General features: G+C 30.4%; 1 protein-coding gene across 1 annotated transcript; it reads left to right on the top strand.

Moving 5' to 3' along the window:
* On the top strand, window positions 12,220-14,754 carry LOC109358508 (protein LAZY 1). Its single transcript, XM_019602772.1, has 5 exons — window positions 12,220-12,328; window positions 12,408-12,474; window positions 13,364-14,109; window positions 14,218-14,455; window positions 14,564-14,754. Exons 1-5 carry the CDS (start codon window positions 12,323-12,325, stop codon window positions 14,581-14,583), a joined length of 1,077 nt encoding a protein of 358 aa, XP_019458317.1. The 5' UTR covers window positions 12,220-12,322; the 3' UTR covers window positions 14,584-14,754.

Below are 20,096 nucleotides of genomic sequence, written 5' to 3'. Positions count from 1 at the left end.
AACACTAATAAAGAAGGAAAAGGTAGAAGGTGGTTTTAGATTGGAAAAGTTAAGATTAATCCCGATTTTCGGCTCTATGATCATTATACATTAATAGTTTATTTTAATTTTGATATCACGTAGATCTCATGAAAATTGGTTTTCAAAGGATAAAAACATTAGTAAATTAAAGTTTCTAAAAATGAATTTTTAGAACACCAAGTAACAAATTACTTGAAACAAAAATAGGTTACTTGAAATAGAACAACAACTTACCTGGTTGGACAAAAGGGTTGATTACTTAGGTGGATAATCACTTATTGGATGGATAGTAAGTTTTAGTAAACGATCACCATGAATCAGTAACTGATTACTCTATGTTAGAAGTGTATTTTTTAATTTGAAACTCAACCACTACATACCCAAAGAACTAATATATTGCCAAGTGTTTCATACCTCCTAGAATGGGCATTTGAACCACTTTAAACTCTCTCTCTATATATATATATCATCCTAAGTTTCGAAAAACAAAAAACACTTTTGCAACAAATTTACTTGCAAATCTATCATAAGTTTTTCAAAAAAACTTAAGTGTAATTATGCATTTTCATACTTTTTGACAAACAAGAGCCATGTGTGATATTCATTTTAAAGTGTATTTGAAAATAATTTAAGTGTCATTAAAATGGGTGTAGTAATCCTTAGCCATTCTGAATAGTCTTCTTCTACTCTATCAAATCAAAGAATTGCCATAGGTTTTGGTGAGTGGTTATGTAAAAAGAAAATGATATTCTTTCTTGTGGAATTGAGTGTTCTAGAAGAGAGTCTTTGTGTGAGACTTGTAAAGATACTCAATTATATAGTGAAAATCTCTTGAATAAAAAAGGACAAAAAGTAACCTTCAGATGAAGAAGGTGAACTAATATACATCTTGTTGTGAATCTATCCTTATATCCTATAATTTTCTGAAATTATTTTCTACAAGTTTATGCTTATATTGAAAATTATGAGTTATCATTTAAAAATGATAATATTGTTGCAAACCTAATCCACCTTTATCCATCTTAGGTTGCTATCTAGTGTTACAATTAACACTAGGGAAAGGTTAGGTAATTTTTTCCTAGATGCTAGTAAAACTCACCTAGATGACTTCCTCCAAACACTTTTTAGGTTAAGACCTCTAAGCTTCATTAGAGAATGTTATGATTTTCTATAAAATCAGAATGGAAATCAACGTACTTTGAATGCAGAAAACCAGGATAAACTAAAGTTGATTGCCCTTCCTTACAAAATAGTAATACATTCAAAGGAAAGAGCAAGCGACCTAGAGGAGCATACATTATATGAGAAGATAATGATGTCAATTCAAATACAGAACTCGAAAACGATGAATGATCACATCTTTCATTGAGGGCTTCACATTAACTAGATGACGATGATGAAGTTAATGACTTTGAACTAAATATAAACCTTCATATCATGAGTTACAAAGTGTATTTAATGAATTGCATAATGAATCTATTAGACTCTCTAGGTTATTTGTTAAAAAGAAAAATAGAGTAGAACTTCTTGTGAGCAGTGATAAAATTATGCAAAAAGATTTAGATACATTCAAATCAAAATATGATATAAACAATGATCGCTCAAAATTGTGAAAAAATGCACTTCTCTTGAGTTAAAGATTGATAAAATAAATCATGGAAAAGTTCAAAAAAGGTACACATAAATTAGATGATTTATTAAGTAATGAAATGCATGCAAAAAAATCGAAATGGATTAGGCTACTCGATTAATGGTCAAACTAGTGGAGTAAAGAAATATGTTTTTATAAAACTAAGTAATACTTATAAGTATGATCATATTAGAAAGACTTATAACAATAGATCGTTTTATGTTCTTAACGGAAAATGCATAACAAGAAACCTTTTTGCTTTTACTAGAATACTATAGGATATACTCATAATACTTGTTATATTAGAAAGTTTGCTATATGTGGTGGCCAATATATATGGTTTGAGAAAGGTGCTAACCCCAAATGATCTAAGACTAATTATCTATTAAACTCATTGAAAAAGTCAAAGATTATTGTGGCTTTCACTCTATTGATACAAGTCAGTGATAGCCATTTTCCTTTTGGAGATCACACTCATTTATCAATATTTACATTAATTCAACCTATAAGTTGCTCTTTTCATGATACACCTTTCGATAAGAGATATCAACTATTAAGAATTAAACACATAAAAATAGTTTAAACTAAAAAACTAATCTATTAAATGGAGATTGTCATGGATTAAGTACTATATTAAATTTATTATGCTACTCAATAATATATTATCCTAACATTTTAGGATGGTTTAAACCTACATTGCATTTTAGGATGGTTTAAACCTACATTGCAGGGGACTGACTGAAACGGCGTTGATTGAAATTGCAATAACTTGATTGACTCCTCAAAAGTGTCTTGTGCTTTTGAAATAAAAGTGGTGATGATGACTATAATTAAATGAAATCTAAATTTAATATAAGCCTATATATATCACAGCCCTATATAAATCAAAATTTTATTATGTTATTAGATGTCCATGGCATGGTAATTTGTATGTAAAGAGTATATATATTCTTGCTACTTGCTTTCATGCCTCAATATAATATTCAATAAGTTAAAAGTAAACCCATAACTTTGATTCAAGTTGTAGGGCTATACAACAAGGTTTCTAATTCGATAAAAAATTTGTGGACAGAGTTAGCCACAATAATTCAAACTAGATTTATACATAAAATAATGTGAGTAACCTCAAAGAACCCTAAAATAAAAGAAAATGTTATTAATTAATTGGCGATTATCTGTAAAATGCAATTGTAGTAAGCTCACCAAAATTGTGGAGAGAAGAGAACAATGCAGTCACAATTAGGGTTGTGATATCATTATAGAGACTATTTTTTTTATACTATTAAGGATTCATTTTGGGTAAGGAATTTACCATTTGAATAAAACCCTTTTACACATTGAAAAGGGTTAACCACATCCAATTCTGTTGATAGCGTGGAATTGACGTGGTCACCATAACTATGAAGTCTTAGTGATGATCGTTATGGGTCTCACCTTATCCAGAAGTGACCCATAACTATTAAGACTTAGTCTTTGTTTTGATTAACAACAAGTTGAATGACTCTGACATGGGCTTCTTCTTACTCCTAAGTCTTCAAAAGAGGCAATTCATTTGGTTTATACGTGCCCATTTGCATGAATAGGGTTTTCATATCTCAATTTTCAATTATCAATTATTGAATCTAGGACTAGGGACACGTTCCCTTGTTACAACATTCCAACTTCATGTATTTTGATGCTGTGAATTGTTTTTGTTAATATGGAATGCCATGCATGGGTTACTGCTTTGAAAATGTTAGGCCTTGTTCAACATGCACAATAGTAAATGGAATGTACTGTTTATGTTCTCTTGTATGGAAAAGAATCTGCCAAGAAATTCTGGAAAAAAATAATCTAAACATTCACTAGTTTGGGTAAACTATCATGAACATAGTAATACTAAGATCTAGAACTTCAATTTTTCCAACAAGGATAAGTGATAAAATGCGTACCATTCTCATATTCTTGATTGAAGAAGAAGACTTCCATGAAATAAATCTCCTGCCTATTACTTAATAGTACATTATTGATGGGACAATGCACTTCTTGACTCGATAGAGTGAGGATTGGTGAGAATTTCAACAAAATAACAATCACTGTGTAAGGGATAATAATTATCCAAACATACGAAAACATATAAGAAGCAATAACAAATAACAGCACGAACTAAAATCACACAACGGACAACAAGGTTTTAACATGGAAAACTTTTACCATGTGAGGAGTAAAAATCACAGACATAAGTCAATCAATCAAGCTCCACTACAATCAAAAGAGAAGTACAAGAGTACTCTATCAAAATACAACACACTTAACAATAAGGCAAACAACAGTGTAACAAGTTTGAAAACAAGAACAAAAATTACCAGAAAAAACTTGAAAAACATTCATTATAATTGCCCAATGTCTCTCCCAATCCAACGGTGAACTAAGACACGGTAACAAATATAAAACAACTGCTTTGAGTTCTAGTGGAATTGGTTTCTCTTCTCTCTCATTTTTCTATCACCTATCTTATCTAAACTGACTGCACACTCTTTCTCTACATAGAAAGGAAGCTCAAAACTCAACAAATTTCTCTCTTACAACTATATGGAGATGAATGTCAAACAAACAATCTCACAACAAGTTTTAAAATTTCATCTTGATAAAGTCTTAATCATCATATCAACATGAAAAATTATTATTATATGTATGAAAAATTAGTCTTACACATTTCAAATTTATCTCTTCTTAACTATTAAACTATCCTATGTGACACAATTATTACATTATAAGTAAAGTAAACCTATAACTTTGGCTCAAGTTGAATGACTATGCAACAACACGATTTCTAATTCGATAAAGAATTTGTGGATAGAGTCAGCCACAATAATTCAAATGGGGTTTAGTTTTACATAAAATGATGTGAGGAACCATCAAATAAAAGAAGATATTATTAATTAATGGGTAGGTAATTATTATTTGTAAACTATCTAGATTGAGTCTTTCTCATGTTTTAAGTTGCGATTGTATTATGATCGTGATATTACAATATTACAACCCTATTGAGAACTACAACTTAAAACAATCATTCTACTAATTGAAAAGGGTTATTAACCATATCAAATATTCATGATAGCGTGGAATTCACGTGGTCACCATAACTATGAAGCCTTAATGATTGTTATGGGTCTCACCTTACCCCGCACTGAGTCAGAAGTGACCCATAACTATGAAGACTTAGTGTTTGTTTTGATTTATAACAAGATGAATGATTGTGACATGCCATTCTTCTTACTCCTAAGTCTTCAAAATCCACCAAAAGTGGCAACTCATTTGGTTTATATCTTCTCATTGTTTAGCTAAAAATGAAGATGCTCTTCACACAAATGTTCTACTCGTTGGTTTATATTTGCCCATTTGCATGAATAAGGTTCTAGTATCAAATGAAGATTATATGTTCCATTTGGTGTCTGAATCCAATCAAAAAGTGATATTTCATTAAAAAATTATAAAAATCATAAACTATCATTTTTATTTTATTTGATGAAATTTAATTAACGTAGAATATGGAAATATAATTTTTTCGGGACATATAATCTTTGATATTTCATGTCTCAATTTTCAATTATTGCATCTAGGACTAGGTACATGTTCCCCTGTTACAACATAGTGTGTTAGTGTCGTTATGCTAAGAATGTTTTTGTTAATTTGGAATGCCATGCATGGTTATTTGTTGGAAAGTTTGAGGCCTTGTTCGACATGCAAAATTGTGAATGGAATGTACTGTTTATGTTCTCTTGTATGGAAAAGAATCTGGTAATAAGAAAAGCTAAAAAAACACCAAAGACACTAACTCTAGTACTCTATGTTAGCATAGCAACAATGATTCCCTACTGAAAATGTTTACTTTTTGCAATGGAACCAACTTAGGATATAGTTGTACCGACTCATATTGTGTGTTTTCCATATTTCAACTAATGATCTTTTTAATTATTAAGTAATAACTTTACTGTTTTAATAAATCTTATGTTCTTGATTATTGATTTCTATTCTATAAATGTTTTTAGTGATTTCACGCGTATAGAATAAACTTATGGATGAGTTTTATTTATATTTTATCATTTACATTTAGTATAAATAAAATCAAAATTTATACTTGTCTTGACTCTTGATTCTAACATGAGTGGGGCAGTTTTGAACTAAAAGAAATGCCTTAAATTAAATTAAGGCATGAGTACAGTACATGTTAATGGGATGGTTACCGTATAAATTATTTTTTCTTCCTACTTACTCCTTAAACTTTATTAGTTACTAAAATTAATCCATGTATAAATTGTTAAATTATTCATAGACAATAATAAAATTATTGCAATCAGACTAACAAGTATAGTAGTGCAATATTGTAAGTTAGCCAATATTCCCATATAAAGGAGAACGCTGTCAAAATACAAAGTTAATTAAAAAGAAAAGAATAAGTAAATTTTAAAGTTAAAAATGATTAATGCAATAATATTATTATATATATGAAAATAAAATAAAATAATAATGAATTATCAATGGATATTAAAAAATACATGAGCTAAATTTTTTAATTGTTACTAATTTGACACTATCTTTATAGAAGGAAGTTTAAAGGGTAATTAAGAAGAAAAAATAGTTGATAATAACACAAATCACTCATATATTCTTACACTTAGATAAACCCCTAATTTACATACATACATCAGAATGACTGCTACTTCTGCATCAGATATAAGTGTAATTTTTAAACAAAAAATATGATAATGTACTTAAGTTAAACAAAATATAGTATATTGTGAAAATAAGTCCAAATAATATGACTTAATATATCTTTACTATTTTTGGTTGGTAGCAATATAATTTAATAATGATTTAAACAATATCTCCTTAACGAATAAAAAATAATGAAGATATTGACTCTCATACTATTTTAATTTATTTTCATATTATATCGGTTAACTTAATTACATTCATCAATCTTTTTGTTTAAAATATCACGAATATTTTTAATGCAGTGGTAGTTAGTGTAATATATGAATATAATTATGGGTATTTTGTATAAGTACAATAAAAAATAGTAATTTATGTAACGTCACTAAAACTCAAAGGTATGAATGTAATTCACTTTAACTTTGGGCATAAAAACTAAAAAATGGTTTTGCACAAATATTTTGAAGAAAATAGAGACTATTAAATGATTATTTTTCAATAATGTGCTTATGGAGAGAATAACATAATAAGGTTTAAGAGATGAATTTGGAAATGAGATATAATCTTTCTAAATTCTAATAAAATTAATTACATTTGTGTTTTTTCTATAAAAAATTTATTTTTTCTACTACCTAAGATATATTCTCACCCTTTTTGGTAAGGAATTAATTACTTCTAGGATGTATGACTGCCCTTCTAACAACTATTAGTGTTAGGAATCAAATCATTGACCTTTTTGTCATCTTAGAGATTTAGCGAGACCTTACACCACATACAAACACTTGTACAATTATTTTAAAACAAAGGAAATATAATTTTACAATTACTTAATGTAAAAATTGAATAAATTAATATTAATTGATTCAAATTCAATAAATAAAAGAGTGACTCTAATGGTTTCCACGTCTGAGGTTACTATACAGTTTTTGATTGGTAAGATGTTGATATTTGAGGAACAGGAACTGAAAATATGAGTGCAATATGCTCCAAGTAGCAGCAACATGAAACATGGATAGCATGAATAAGAGAATAGTTTCCTTTCCCTCACTTAGAAACATCCAACATGTCATGTCCATATCATAGTACCAGGTACAGTATTAATGTAACATCCAAACCTTCATAACTTAAAGTCACATGCAAAAAATGTACCTATTTATTTTCCTCTTCAAGTGGGTTTTATCTGTCACTTTTTTTAAGGAAAAATCATTCAAATGTTCACTTAATATTTCCAACTTAATATTTTTAATTAAGCTAATTGCCTTGTATGTGTAATTCGGTTAAAATGTTCACTTATTTAATGAAATATCATTGATCTACAAATCAAAAGAAAAGGTTGTGATATGTCACTTACAACTTTGTATTAATATTATAAACAAAATCTACACACTATTTAACCATATTTTTCATTGTTTAAACTAGTTGTTCACTAATTAAACTATACCTCAATTAAACTAGACACAATTATATTCATATAAATATATATAGCAAAATTTTGAATAGGAAAGTTGTCAAATTTAGAATGCATATTCGAGAGTCTACTAAAAAATCTAAATTTATTGTATGAATATTAGTGTAATTTAAAAATTTATATCTATCTTTTTCTCCTCTCTTTCTTTTATACTTCTCATACCAAATAATGTAAGAATCTATTTTATTGCTCATATATTTATTTTCTTCCCCTCTCTTATCTTATTTTTCACTCTTCAAAAAAACAAAGTATAAGAGTTGGTTGGTTATCGAAGTTAGTGAAATATCTTTATTTTTGGATAACCCCACATGTTTTTTTGGTTTGACAACTCAAAAGATGATCCCATAATTTGTGGGGTTGCCCAAAGTACAACTCTAAATAAAATATAGTAAGAAACTAATAATATCTTATGGCAAAATGAGATAGTTACTCAAACAAACATATCTTAATTTTTTTTAGACTATTAAGACAACATAATTTTTCTGTAACTTAATTCTAAGACTCTTAGGACTTTAACCTCATTACTAACTATTTTAACTATAGTGTCGGAAGGAAGTGAATAAACAAATGGAAATAAGTCCCACTAAGAATTTAGTGGTAAGACTAGGCTCTACACATTTTTTATACTACCAATAATGGTTGGCTAAATACACTTTAACCTTAAGTTAATGGAAAAAATACTTACTCTCCATGTTTGTTATCTCTGTCAAATAGGAAAGCCCTACCTATGTTAAAAAAAGTTTATACCAAAAACAAGAAAAGTTGCATAAATATAGTTAGTGAACAAAAGAATGTTTGGATGTTGAAATAGACGATTTTTAATTAAATAGTTAGTGAACAAGAAAAGTTGCATAAATATAGTTAGTGAACAAGAAAAGTTGCATCAACATGATTTTTTTTGTATGATTTGCCAATGATAATGACTAGTGGACTTAAAATTAAATAGGAACATCTTCTTATTATTAATTGCATTACACCCAATAAGAACCAATTAGAAACACATCATGGACCTTGGGCTCAAGGGTATACTAGAACTTGTAATTCTTATTGTCTAATAATATATCGGTAGTTGTTCAATGCTCTTGTAGATGTAGGCACAATTGGCTAAACACCGGTAACACATTCTCTTGTATTCTTCTCTTCTATTTATTTTATGTCATTTGTTTGATAGCTTGTGGTCAACGCTGGCAACAATTTCATTGCGCCAACAATTAGTACCACAACCAATTAGTAGATAGCTCTTACCTCAAACGCTATATAATGGCAAAGGAAGGTGAATGACACATTAGTTGAGCAAGGTTTGTCAAAGGCATTGCACAATCATAAATTAGACGAGTTGAAGGAGAGGAAAACATAGTGGGACTATGGTGGGATCATAACTATGTTGGATCTAGAACTATAAAAGTTCATGTATTGGATTAAGACCAAAGTGGAGATAGATACTAAGGTGCTTAGTCTGGCTGTGACAAGTGCTTGCAATATCTCTCTAGATGTTGGAGAGGATTATCTCATTTGAGATAAGAATAAAACATCCTTAATGTGTGTCTACAGTATCCTGGAGAAGGATGTTAATTGCTGGCAGATCAACAAAAGCTCATTGATACTGGCTGACTTTGATGCAAGGTGTAACACATGCATTGGATTGGATGCAAGGTGTAACATTGACATTTATACAGATTGTGGGTGTTCGCAATCAGTTTCAACTGATTTTATATAAAAGATTGAAACTCTAGACATACACTTCAAAAATCATAAATATGACTAAAATATTCAGTGTAATACACTTTAAAATAACAAATTTATATACATTCATGTTAATATTGTCACAACCTTGTCACAGTACTGTTTCTATACAGGCATAATGCTACAAGTCCTCAACTTTGTTCCTACCATCATGCTAATATAAACAAACAAACAATTATTGAATAAGTTTAAAAATTACTTTATCAAAGAGTACAATATAATTAGAGTCACAACAATAAGTAAAGATATTATATTGATAACAAGACTTCTCAATAAAAAGAAACAATTGGATATACTACACTAGCAGTTGACATTGATTTCTTTCTTTATAGTAATTGTTTGTATATCAGAATAAATCAAATCTAAAAACTTAATTATATTTACCAAAATAAATATCATCTCTATAGTGTAAACATTTTACCTACATGTGAGAATATATTACTTAGCGAGTAGATACTTTTTATTCATATCAAATAACATTATTGAATCTACCATATGACTAATTGATTGTTAATTTTGCATTCTAACTTGTTTCAAAATATTATTGAACTGAAGTGTTAATTACTTCAACACACAACTTTGTTTGTGCATATTTCGAATAAGCCAAATTAATGTGTTTCGATTTGGACCGGTTTGGATCCTAGATTTGGATCCAATAACCGAACCAGACCTATTGGTTTTAAAAAAACCGATCCAACACAAGCTAATAACATTTGGTTTTTGTGGGTTTAGTTTATTTTGGATCAGTTTTCGATTTTATTGTTGGATTGGTTTGGATTTGAACACCCCTAGTAGAGATGCAAAATGTGATATGAATATTTGCTTGGATGCAACCTAATGTGGCATAGGCATTAGTTGGTATTGACACAAGGTGTGTGTTGTGTGTATACTCTTTATTGTGGAGTATGATAGTTCTTTTGAACTATGATTTATGGAGCAAACAATGTTGGTAGCAATTGAAGATTTACAAGGAAACTCCATGGGTTCAGCTGGTTGAGTATTGAAGAGGGTGGTTGTTGATGAACTTCGATATAGATGTTCCATAATAACGAAAGGCGTCCTGACAATGGAGAACTATGTGATGTGTTCCATTTGACGGTGATAGGAGAAGTTGCACTACATGTTTGAAGAGCTAGGCTCTTGATAGCATCGTCAAGAATGTTCAGAAAGACTTATGCTGAAGGGGAGCAAACTCTTATATGGAGAAGTTGTTAAAGAAAATTAGGCAATGAGCAAAGTGGAGTAGAATATTTGCTAGGTTGGAAATTATGATGTAGAATTCTCATGGACTAAGCTATTTGTCTATTTCAATCAAGGTGAAATCATTTTGGATGCTTGAAATATATTATTATATGAAGTCTCATATCGCCTGGTATTCGAATAATGAAAGAATATTAAAGTTATATATTGGACTCAAGTCCATTGTTATTAATCGCAGCGCATCCAATACAATCACCAATTAGAAACACCATATAGACCCAAATAATCTTTATTCTCTAATAATATATTGGTAGGCGTTGGAGAGGAGTTAAACTCATATTTTAAACCCTTTATTTCATTCATTGTGGTAAACGTTAGGTAACAATCGCTTTTGTTGTACTAACAATATAAAAAATATATTAAACGTATCAACTAAATATACTTATAATGTTCCAGTATATATTAACCTATCTCGGGGTACAAAAGAGAACAGCTGAATATGGGCGAGACAATAATGTTAATGTTTATATTAATATATCACCAAAAGCTTCCAGTGACATCCATGCATGATGACAAGATTTTCTGAATGCTTTAAACATATCAATAACATTTGCAACCTGACCCTGCAAAGTATCATGTTTGCCACTCTAAATCTTAACTAACATTAGATATAATGTTGAAAACAGTCTAGATATTAGGACTGTGGCCTTTACTAGCCTTGGAAAAAGTTATCAATAATAACTTATGGACAACCCACTGCATGAGGCTCCAACGCGGAAATGCTGTTTTGAGGATTTGTACCTATGATATCGTGGTCATTAAACAAAAATCTTACCGTTGTGCCAAATTCACCATTTTTATCAATAATAACCAATGCTACCAGAAATATGGTTTGCACTCACAAAAAGTATTTACTATTTGTAGAAGCATGTGGGGGGCTTCTGAATAAAACCGAAGTCTCTCCAACAATAGCATGTCACTGAAAACATGTTCACTTACAAAGCTTAAAATTTCCATAATTTCTTCTGCTATCCCTAATGAGTTAAAACATGATATTATGCACATTTGTAACAATGAACATTCCATATATCTATATTTAATGTTCAATGGTAAAACTGCTTTAGCAATTGACATGTAAAACAACTTAATCTTACAAAATTGACCATGCATTGGTATCTAAGTGCACCTTTTGGTATGCCTTGGATCAAAGGTTATGGACTGACATACATTATTATGATCTAACCCATGAAAGTTAATACATAGACATATAGAAACTTGTTACACATTCCACCACACAATTTGTATATTTGATTAGATTTTGAAAAGAATAGCCAACCATTTTGTTGGAACTATCTAATTGTTTTTCTCTATGCATACATCAATTATAGACCCTTCTGGCATCTACTTACTCCCAACTAATTAAGTGTCTAAAATGGAAGGTCTTTTTGCCTTTTCACTTTATCAATAACAACCTCTCAATCCTAGACACTTTTCTTGCTTGCATATATATCATTCAGGATAACCTGTCTCACAAGAAAACCTTGACTACAACTAAAGATATCAAAATGAAGGTAAGTGTAAACTCTGCCTAACTTAAAATTGAACAATTATTTCAATCATTTACCTTCAACCTACCATTACTTCTTGCAGTTATTTCAATGGGTGCATCGAAAACTTCGGCAGAACGATACGGATCCTTTCAAGGATTTCCCACTTGGTATTCAGCTGTCCTTATTATCCATCTCTTTTTTCTGCATCTTTTCTTACTTTTTCTTTTAACATTATGACATCGTTCGATTCATGTAACTAACTACACTTAGTGGGCTACAGACTTGGTCGTTGTTGTTGTAAGGATTCCAACGAGTGCTACAAACCGTCATTAGTTATCCTTTGACAGAACTATATTGTTTAACTGGCCGGTAGCTGTCCAACAATGTCATAGCACAATAATATGCACTACATTTATTTTACTGAGCTGCACCAGTATTTGTGAAAAATACTCTAACCTTGTTCAGATAAAAATGTTGCACATATATCAGTCTCAACGCCCTTGCCCACATATAACTCATCTGATTATTATCCTTTTTTTCACATGTTCATTATTCCTCTCAAAGATAGTTTTATGATATGAGGTTCTCTCTGGTATGGATAGGTAGTATACAGTACATTACTCTATCAAATACTGATATCTTAAGGGCATAAAAGTTGATACGTTTAGTATGTTCTTTATACTTATATTATCAAAAATAACTTAGTTAATTACCCTATTCATGCACAACCGTTTCTAGTAATGTTTCTTATAAGTTTGAATCAACTCTTGTTGACCATGATAAGATTATTTCTTATTTGTTAAAACTCATTCATATAGGTGAGAGCACATTACTTTTTTTTTGTTTCTTCTTTAAATTCAATAGTTCAACGATAGATGCAAATCTGGTTCATTCCTTATGGTGAACCAATTTGCAAAAGAATCTCGAATTGCTACACAAGAACCAATTCGCAAAAGAATCTCGAATTGCTACACAAGAACCAATTCGCATTTCTGTACTAAAATGTGGAGTTCTATTTCATGCTCTGGAATAAAGTAATATGTTTCACCAAGTTTTGTAACCTTTGTACTTGCCTTACAGTGAAGCCAACACTTGACAACCAATACTCCTATACAAAAACAAGCTTCAGCTCCATAAACCAACTCAGTTTCCTAAGTGAAACATCATATTCTGGGTTAGATAACAACAGAGACCAATATAAACAGCAAGAAGAAACACCTGCAGCCATCTCTGAGCTCTTTGAAGGCTTCTTGACAATTGGAACTCTCGATGTCGAAACATTCACCAACGAGCCAGCAACACCAACATTCCTCATGCCTTCAGTAAACGAAAAGGTGGAGGTGAGCGAGAATGATCTAAAGCTCGTAAGTTACGAGCTTGAGAAATTCCTTGTGGCTGAAAAGGATGAAAGTTTCTTGGAACCATCGCGAAGAAACAGCCACGTGAGTACTATCAGTCTTAGTGAAAAACAAATAGATGGATCTGAAGGTGAAGATTATGGAACAAGTTTATGTCCTCTGCAAGGGTACTTATTAGGGTCATCAATTGAACTGCCAGAGACAACAGAAGTGAGAAAAGAGAGAGCATCACTTGCTGAACTATTTAATAAGACAAAGACAACAACAACAACTGCATATGGCACAGAAACAGGACTAATAGCAGAGACACAAATGAAGCAAACACATAATTCTGCCATTCAGATTATGAAAAAGATGTTGAAAAAGGTCCAATGTTCTTCCAAAAGCTGCAATAAGTCTGGGAATGATGCTGTTTCTGCTTCAACCAATAAAAAGCTCCAAAAGGTTGGTCAATGTCACTACATTTTCTGCATGAATGTCTGGAATGTATAATAAAGCATATATAGTATGATATTTTGATAAAATATTTGGTTCATTCATATGGATATGCAGATTCTACGTATGTTTCAGAGAAAAGTCTATCCTGATAACTCTGAAAATACAGAAGATTTGGTTAAATCCCAGAAAGATAAGATGAAGAGTGTTCCGAATGAATTGTTGAATGAATATGATAACGGAGAGGCCACAGAAAAAAGCACAAGATTTGATTCAGATAAGAACTCAAGAAAGTGGTCCCAACAGTGCAATTCAAATGGAAACAATGAGCATTGGATCAAAACAGATGCAGACTGTAAGTGTTACTATGCATATCTCTAGCATACAATCTCCATATAAAATATGACATAAGGCAAATCTCAAACTAAATATACAAAATTGATTATAATTATTGACTTTGTAGATTTGGTGCTGGAGCTTTAGCAAATGAAGCTGCAACAAAGTGGTAATGAATTGGGCCTCTCTATAAGATACAGTATTTCATACTATCATCATGTCATGTCATGTCATGTGTGTACTTCTCAGTCACCATTCAATAATGTTGTAACTTTCAACAAATCTTTTTAATAAGCAAACATATTTTCGTTACTTTTACAACTTTCTAATCAATTTTTCAGAATCATTCTACCATTACAACTCAACCAAGACCAAACCCAATTAAGGAGTTTGTGAGAATCACATGTAATTCATCAAGGATTGCTACAATATTTAAATACATTAATAGCCTAATCAATCCCAAAAGTTTAGAGAATAAAATCAACTAACTATGGAAACAATATCAAATACATTTATAATATTATTATCTAATAATAAATTAACAATATCTCAACACTCCCCATCAAACTGGATCGTATTTGTCAAGCTTGTCACATATGCATGTTATCCTAGGACTTCTGAAAATATAGGTAAGTTGATCTTTGGAGCTAGTATTGATAATTAAAGTCACATTGTTTATGCTCATGCATTGTACACTTAAATTAGGGTGAACATAAACATGTCAGTTTTTAAATAAGGGATTTTGCTCGAGATTGAAATCCTAGAAAAATACATTTTCTAACTCTAGGATCAAGTTTGGATATATTGTTAGTAAGGCTGGAGGCAAAATAAAGGCTTCCAAATACCTTTTAAGTGGAGTAAGGTAGGCATTCCTTTTAAAGGAATGCTAGGTAACTTATTAATAAGGTAAGCAACATCCTTGGTAGCATAGCACCATATAGCCTTTGGAGGATTGGATTGAAAAAACAGTGATCTAGTTACATTAGGGATATGTATGTGTTTTTTTCAACAATGGAATTCTGCTGGGGTGTTTCAACACACGTTTTTTGATGAATGATGCACATGCCTTGATAGAAGGAAGACATAGTAAATTTTGAACCATTATTAGTTCTAATCACCTTTTTTGTTTTGTTAAACTATGTTTGGATCATTTTGATAAAATTATTCACCAGGGTTCGTGCCTCATTCTTGGATTTTATTAGGAAGATCCAAGTATGCCTACTAAAGTCATCAACAATAGTGAAAAAATATATATATCCATGGATGGAAGTGTAAGCTAGAGACCCTGAAATATTTGTATGCACCAAATCAAAAGTGGACTGTGATTTATTGTTAGATGCCAATAGTCATAAACTTTAGAGGAATCAAAATGAACACAAGGGAAAACTTTGAATATATTGTGAAGAAGTAAATGAGCAGAACTACCTAGCCTAAAATTCCACAAATCAAATAAATGTATACTAGGTTTCTTTACATAAATGAAATTCATATCCAAGTGAAAGGACATCCTAAGTGTATATAAGCCATTGTAAGTCTCAGCATATTAAATCATCTTCAAGGTAGTCATATTGTGAATAAAGCAATAAGAACTATCAAAGATCAATATGCAATTGAGAGATGTATTAGCAAAGTGGGTGAACCCTTATGGTGTGTGATATGAGTATACACCTTAAGCGAGGTGTGTGATAATGGTTGGCATTGAGCGAGATGTGTGATATGAGTATACATCTTAAGGTGGAGCGGGATAGTTCGATGAACTTTATCTGTCGGTATTTACAATGATTGTTATTGTTGAGGCTTTCCGAGAAAGCTCCATAGTTTAGTTGGACTTATTACTAAAGAAATAAGTTGTTGGTAATCTCTCACGCATGGTTTTCAATTGTGTTAAAAGTCCTTATAGCAATAGATAACTATGTGGTGTGTTCCATTATAAGATATTATGAGTTTGGAGAAGTTGTACGTTTGAAGAACAAATGAGCTCTTGGTATCATTACCAAGGATATTCAGAAACTTATATTGCACCAATTAGAAACATCAAGATTATATATTAAGCTAAAGTTCCTTGTTATATCTTGCACCAATTAGAAACATCATATGAACCTTGAGCTCATGGTATTGGATTAAGGTACCAAGATATTTATATGTATTTTGTAAACCCTAATTGGGTGTGCTAAAATCTCTAATAATATAATGATAGTCACTCAATATACTTAGGAATATAAGCTAATTGCTTGAACCTTATTAATGAAATTAATGAATTCTTCTATCATTTTCTTTTCTTTTATTATCTTTCTTTTATTTGATTGATTGTGACCAATGTTGTGAATGATCGTTTCTAATTAACCAAACATTGGTATTAGAGTCATTTATTTGATGGAGATATGATGGGTTCAAAGAAAGTAGACTAGTAAGTGTGTGATATTCACACTTCATGGGAGATTATTGGCTATACTCAATTGTGAAATCTCACAATAGATTTGAAATGATGAATAAAACAACTTGCAAATGCAAAAGACCTTAATACCTTTGTTTTAAGATTTTGATTTAAAACTTGGTATCTCATTTATTGCTTTTCTAAAACATTTATATTACATATTCTAATTAAAATATTCTAATAATGTTCTAATTAAAGTATTATAATAATATTTTAAATAAAATATTCTATTAATATTCCGCATATATAATTTTTATATTCATTAAAAAAAGTTTACAAATGAGGTTTTTGTAAGAACTAATATATTAACGTTTGTGTATTTAAAAATAGAATCAACAACGCTCATTATAGTGGACGTCATTGAATATACACATTTAACAATGCTCATTATAGTGAGCGATGTTGAAATTATAGATTTAAAAACCCTTAGTAGTGAACATTGTTGAAAGTGTATATTCAACATTACTTTTTCTAGTGAGCGTTGTTGATGTTATTGAATATTAAAATACAAAACCTCACACACGTTCCTCCTCACACTCTCAGTATGTTCATTTTCATTCGGCCAAAGAAAACCTTCAACATGCTAACCTTCAACAACTGAGCTTCAACAACTAACCTTCCATGACATTCAACAACTCAGCTCCTACGACACTTAACTTTAGCATACTAATCTTCCATGACATTCAACAATGATAAAAGAACACAATACAAGCTAGGACTTTATGTGAATTCAATAATGTATTGACATACACCGACGATCACATTACACAACATATGGAACATTGAGCTAACTATATCCTAAGTATTATATAGATGGGTAGACTAATTAGTATAGATAGACATACATTGTTGGATTGTATAGATTTTCAAATAGATGATGTACTTATTGTTGGAGTAATAAATTAAATGAGATTTGTTACATATGTGTTTTGTGTTGCTTTAAATTGTTGAATTTGTTTTATATGTATGTGTTTTGCGTTACTGGATGTGCATATGCAGAAACTTTTGATATATTAGTATTGTTATATCAATCAATACTCTTATGAGAATAAGTTGAAAGTAGAGATTTGACCCATTTAACAATGTTTGCTTGAAAACATTGTTAAATGTGTCACAATCAATAATGCTTGATTGGGAAAGTGTTACATTGTTCAAAGTTGCAACAATGCTTTCTTGAGAAGAAAACATTATTGAATGTATCACTATCAACAGCGTTTTCTCAAGCAAGCGCCATTAATTCCCCACTTACTACAATGCTTTAAAAACTTTGTTGAATCTAGCCCTACATTCTACTGTGTTGTTGAATATCAAATTTAAGTGTTTGTTGCAATTCTAGCATAGTAAGTTTATAAGTGGACAAGACCAACAAAATAATTATCCTAAAGTTTTGGTTAAAGACATGATGTCTCACAATATATCTTCACTCTCCCAATGACTAGGTAAAAATTGATTCCCTAGTGGTTGTAGGTTCCTCAGTCATAAGCAGACCCAACAATGTCTAGTGTTTTAAATTACATTCCATAATCATAATGACAGCCACAACATTGTGGTTTATGTTGTATCTACAAAAGAATTGTGGCCACATAGTCATCTTTTCCTACAATTCCATAATTGTAGTAAGAGAAAAGAATATATGTGTTAACAGTGTAAAAAAATTATATTATTACTGTATCATCCATTATTCATTTTCAATCACCATTGATCCCTAGAAAAAGTAATACAAATGGATGATGAATAATATACTATTATGTATAAATCTTTACACTGTCAGTGTACAGATATTATCCTCTTATAGTAAATGCAACATAACTACGACCACAATTTAAAATAATTAAAATGGATATTAAAAATATTCTCCGAGAACAAGTAAAATTTTAAAATGTTTTGATACAATCCGATGGATTTAACATCCAATTTAAATTAGAGAAATTTTCTCCTATAAGTTTAGCTTTAAACATAAACCAAATCCTTAAATAAATATTTTTTAGAATAGTCTCCAAATTTGTAGATATCTCTTCATCGAAAATTTTCATATTTATCTTCATCCATGTATCCCAGACTATGATAATAAATCAAGTCATAACCCAAATTTCCTTTTATCTTTTTTTTGCACGTCAACTTCGCCTCATGGTTATTGAAACTTGATCTTCCACATGTCTATAGCACATTGTATAGCCCGAAGTTGTTATAGAATTTCTTCCATATTCTGTATCAACACTTACATCCAAAGAAAATATGGTTCGTCCTTTTTTTCATCTACTCCACAGAAAACCCTAATTGCGTCAAGTATGATAATTGTTCTTGACTAAGTATGATCCACCATATTTGTGTACAGTATTTTAAATTACATCCTATAGTTGTAATAATTGCGGCTGAAATATTACAATTTTAGGAGTTTGTGTAATAATATCGCGACAATTATTGTAAAAGCAACATAATCGTAACCACAACAACAATTTAAAATATTGCTCTCGTTCTTGTTTCAAAGATTTGTATAGTAGATATTGGCTTGCTATTCCCTCTCAATAGATTCTTTTTAGTCGGCAAATGGGAAATTTTATTAATAAAATACCAAAGGTACTAAGATCACATATGTAACAGATGAAAAAATGAGATAAAAAGGAGAAAAAGAAATTAACAAATATTCGAAAGATAATACAATTATCATAAATTATAGTTAGTTTATGTAATTTTCTATTGATCCAAAAGAGATGTGTTCACCTTTATTGACTCAACGATATTATTGATAGAAATCAGGTTTAAAAGTTGAATATAATATTTTTTCTGATTATCCAAATCGACCACATGATTGTCGGTCAAATAGTGCAATATCCAAATCCATACCTCATTCTCCCAGCTTCCCATGACACTCAATATAGGAAACATATACTCGAAGGATATATCTGAACCCCAATTGTCTTCCAAAAAATACACTTACTGATAGCCCACTACTTCAATCAATCTATTTAACTCATATACCACACATATCTAGTGAAGAATTTTGTTCAAACCTTTTCATATGTCTTTTCACCTTAAATTAACTTTACAATATAAAAAACCAAAACTCAATTCTACACCCCTTCTTGTGTATTATGATATTGCAGTTGTGTATGTTTATAAATCATTTGTACAACTACGGTTGGAAATATGGTGAGTATAATATGAAGAGAAAGAGAACAGTCAAACTCTATTATAATTTCACTTGATTGAATTCCTTTATTTAACA

The sequence above is a fragment of the Lupinus angustifolius genome, chromosome LG10 (assembly GCF_001865875.1).
Source record: "Lupinus angustifolius cultivar Tanjil chromosome LG10, LupAngTanjil_v1.0, whole genome shotgun sequence".
NCBI lineage: Eukaryota > Viridiplantae > Streptophyta > Magnoliopsida > Fabales > Fabaceae > Lupinus > Lupinus angustifolius.
This window is presented reverse-complemented; position numbering and strand designations above follow the sequence as displayed.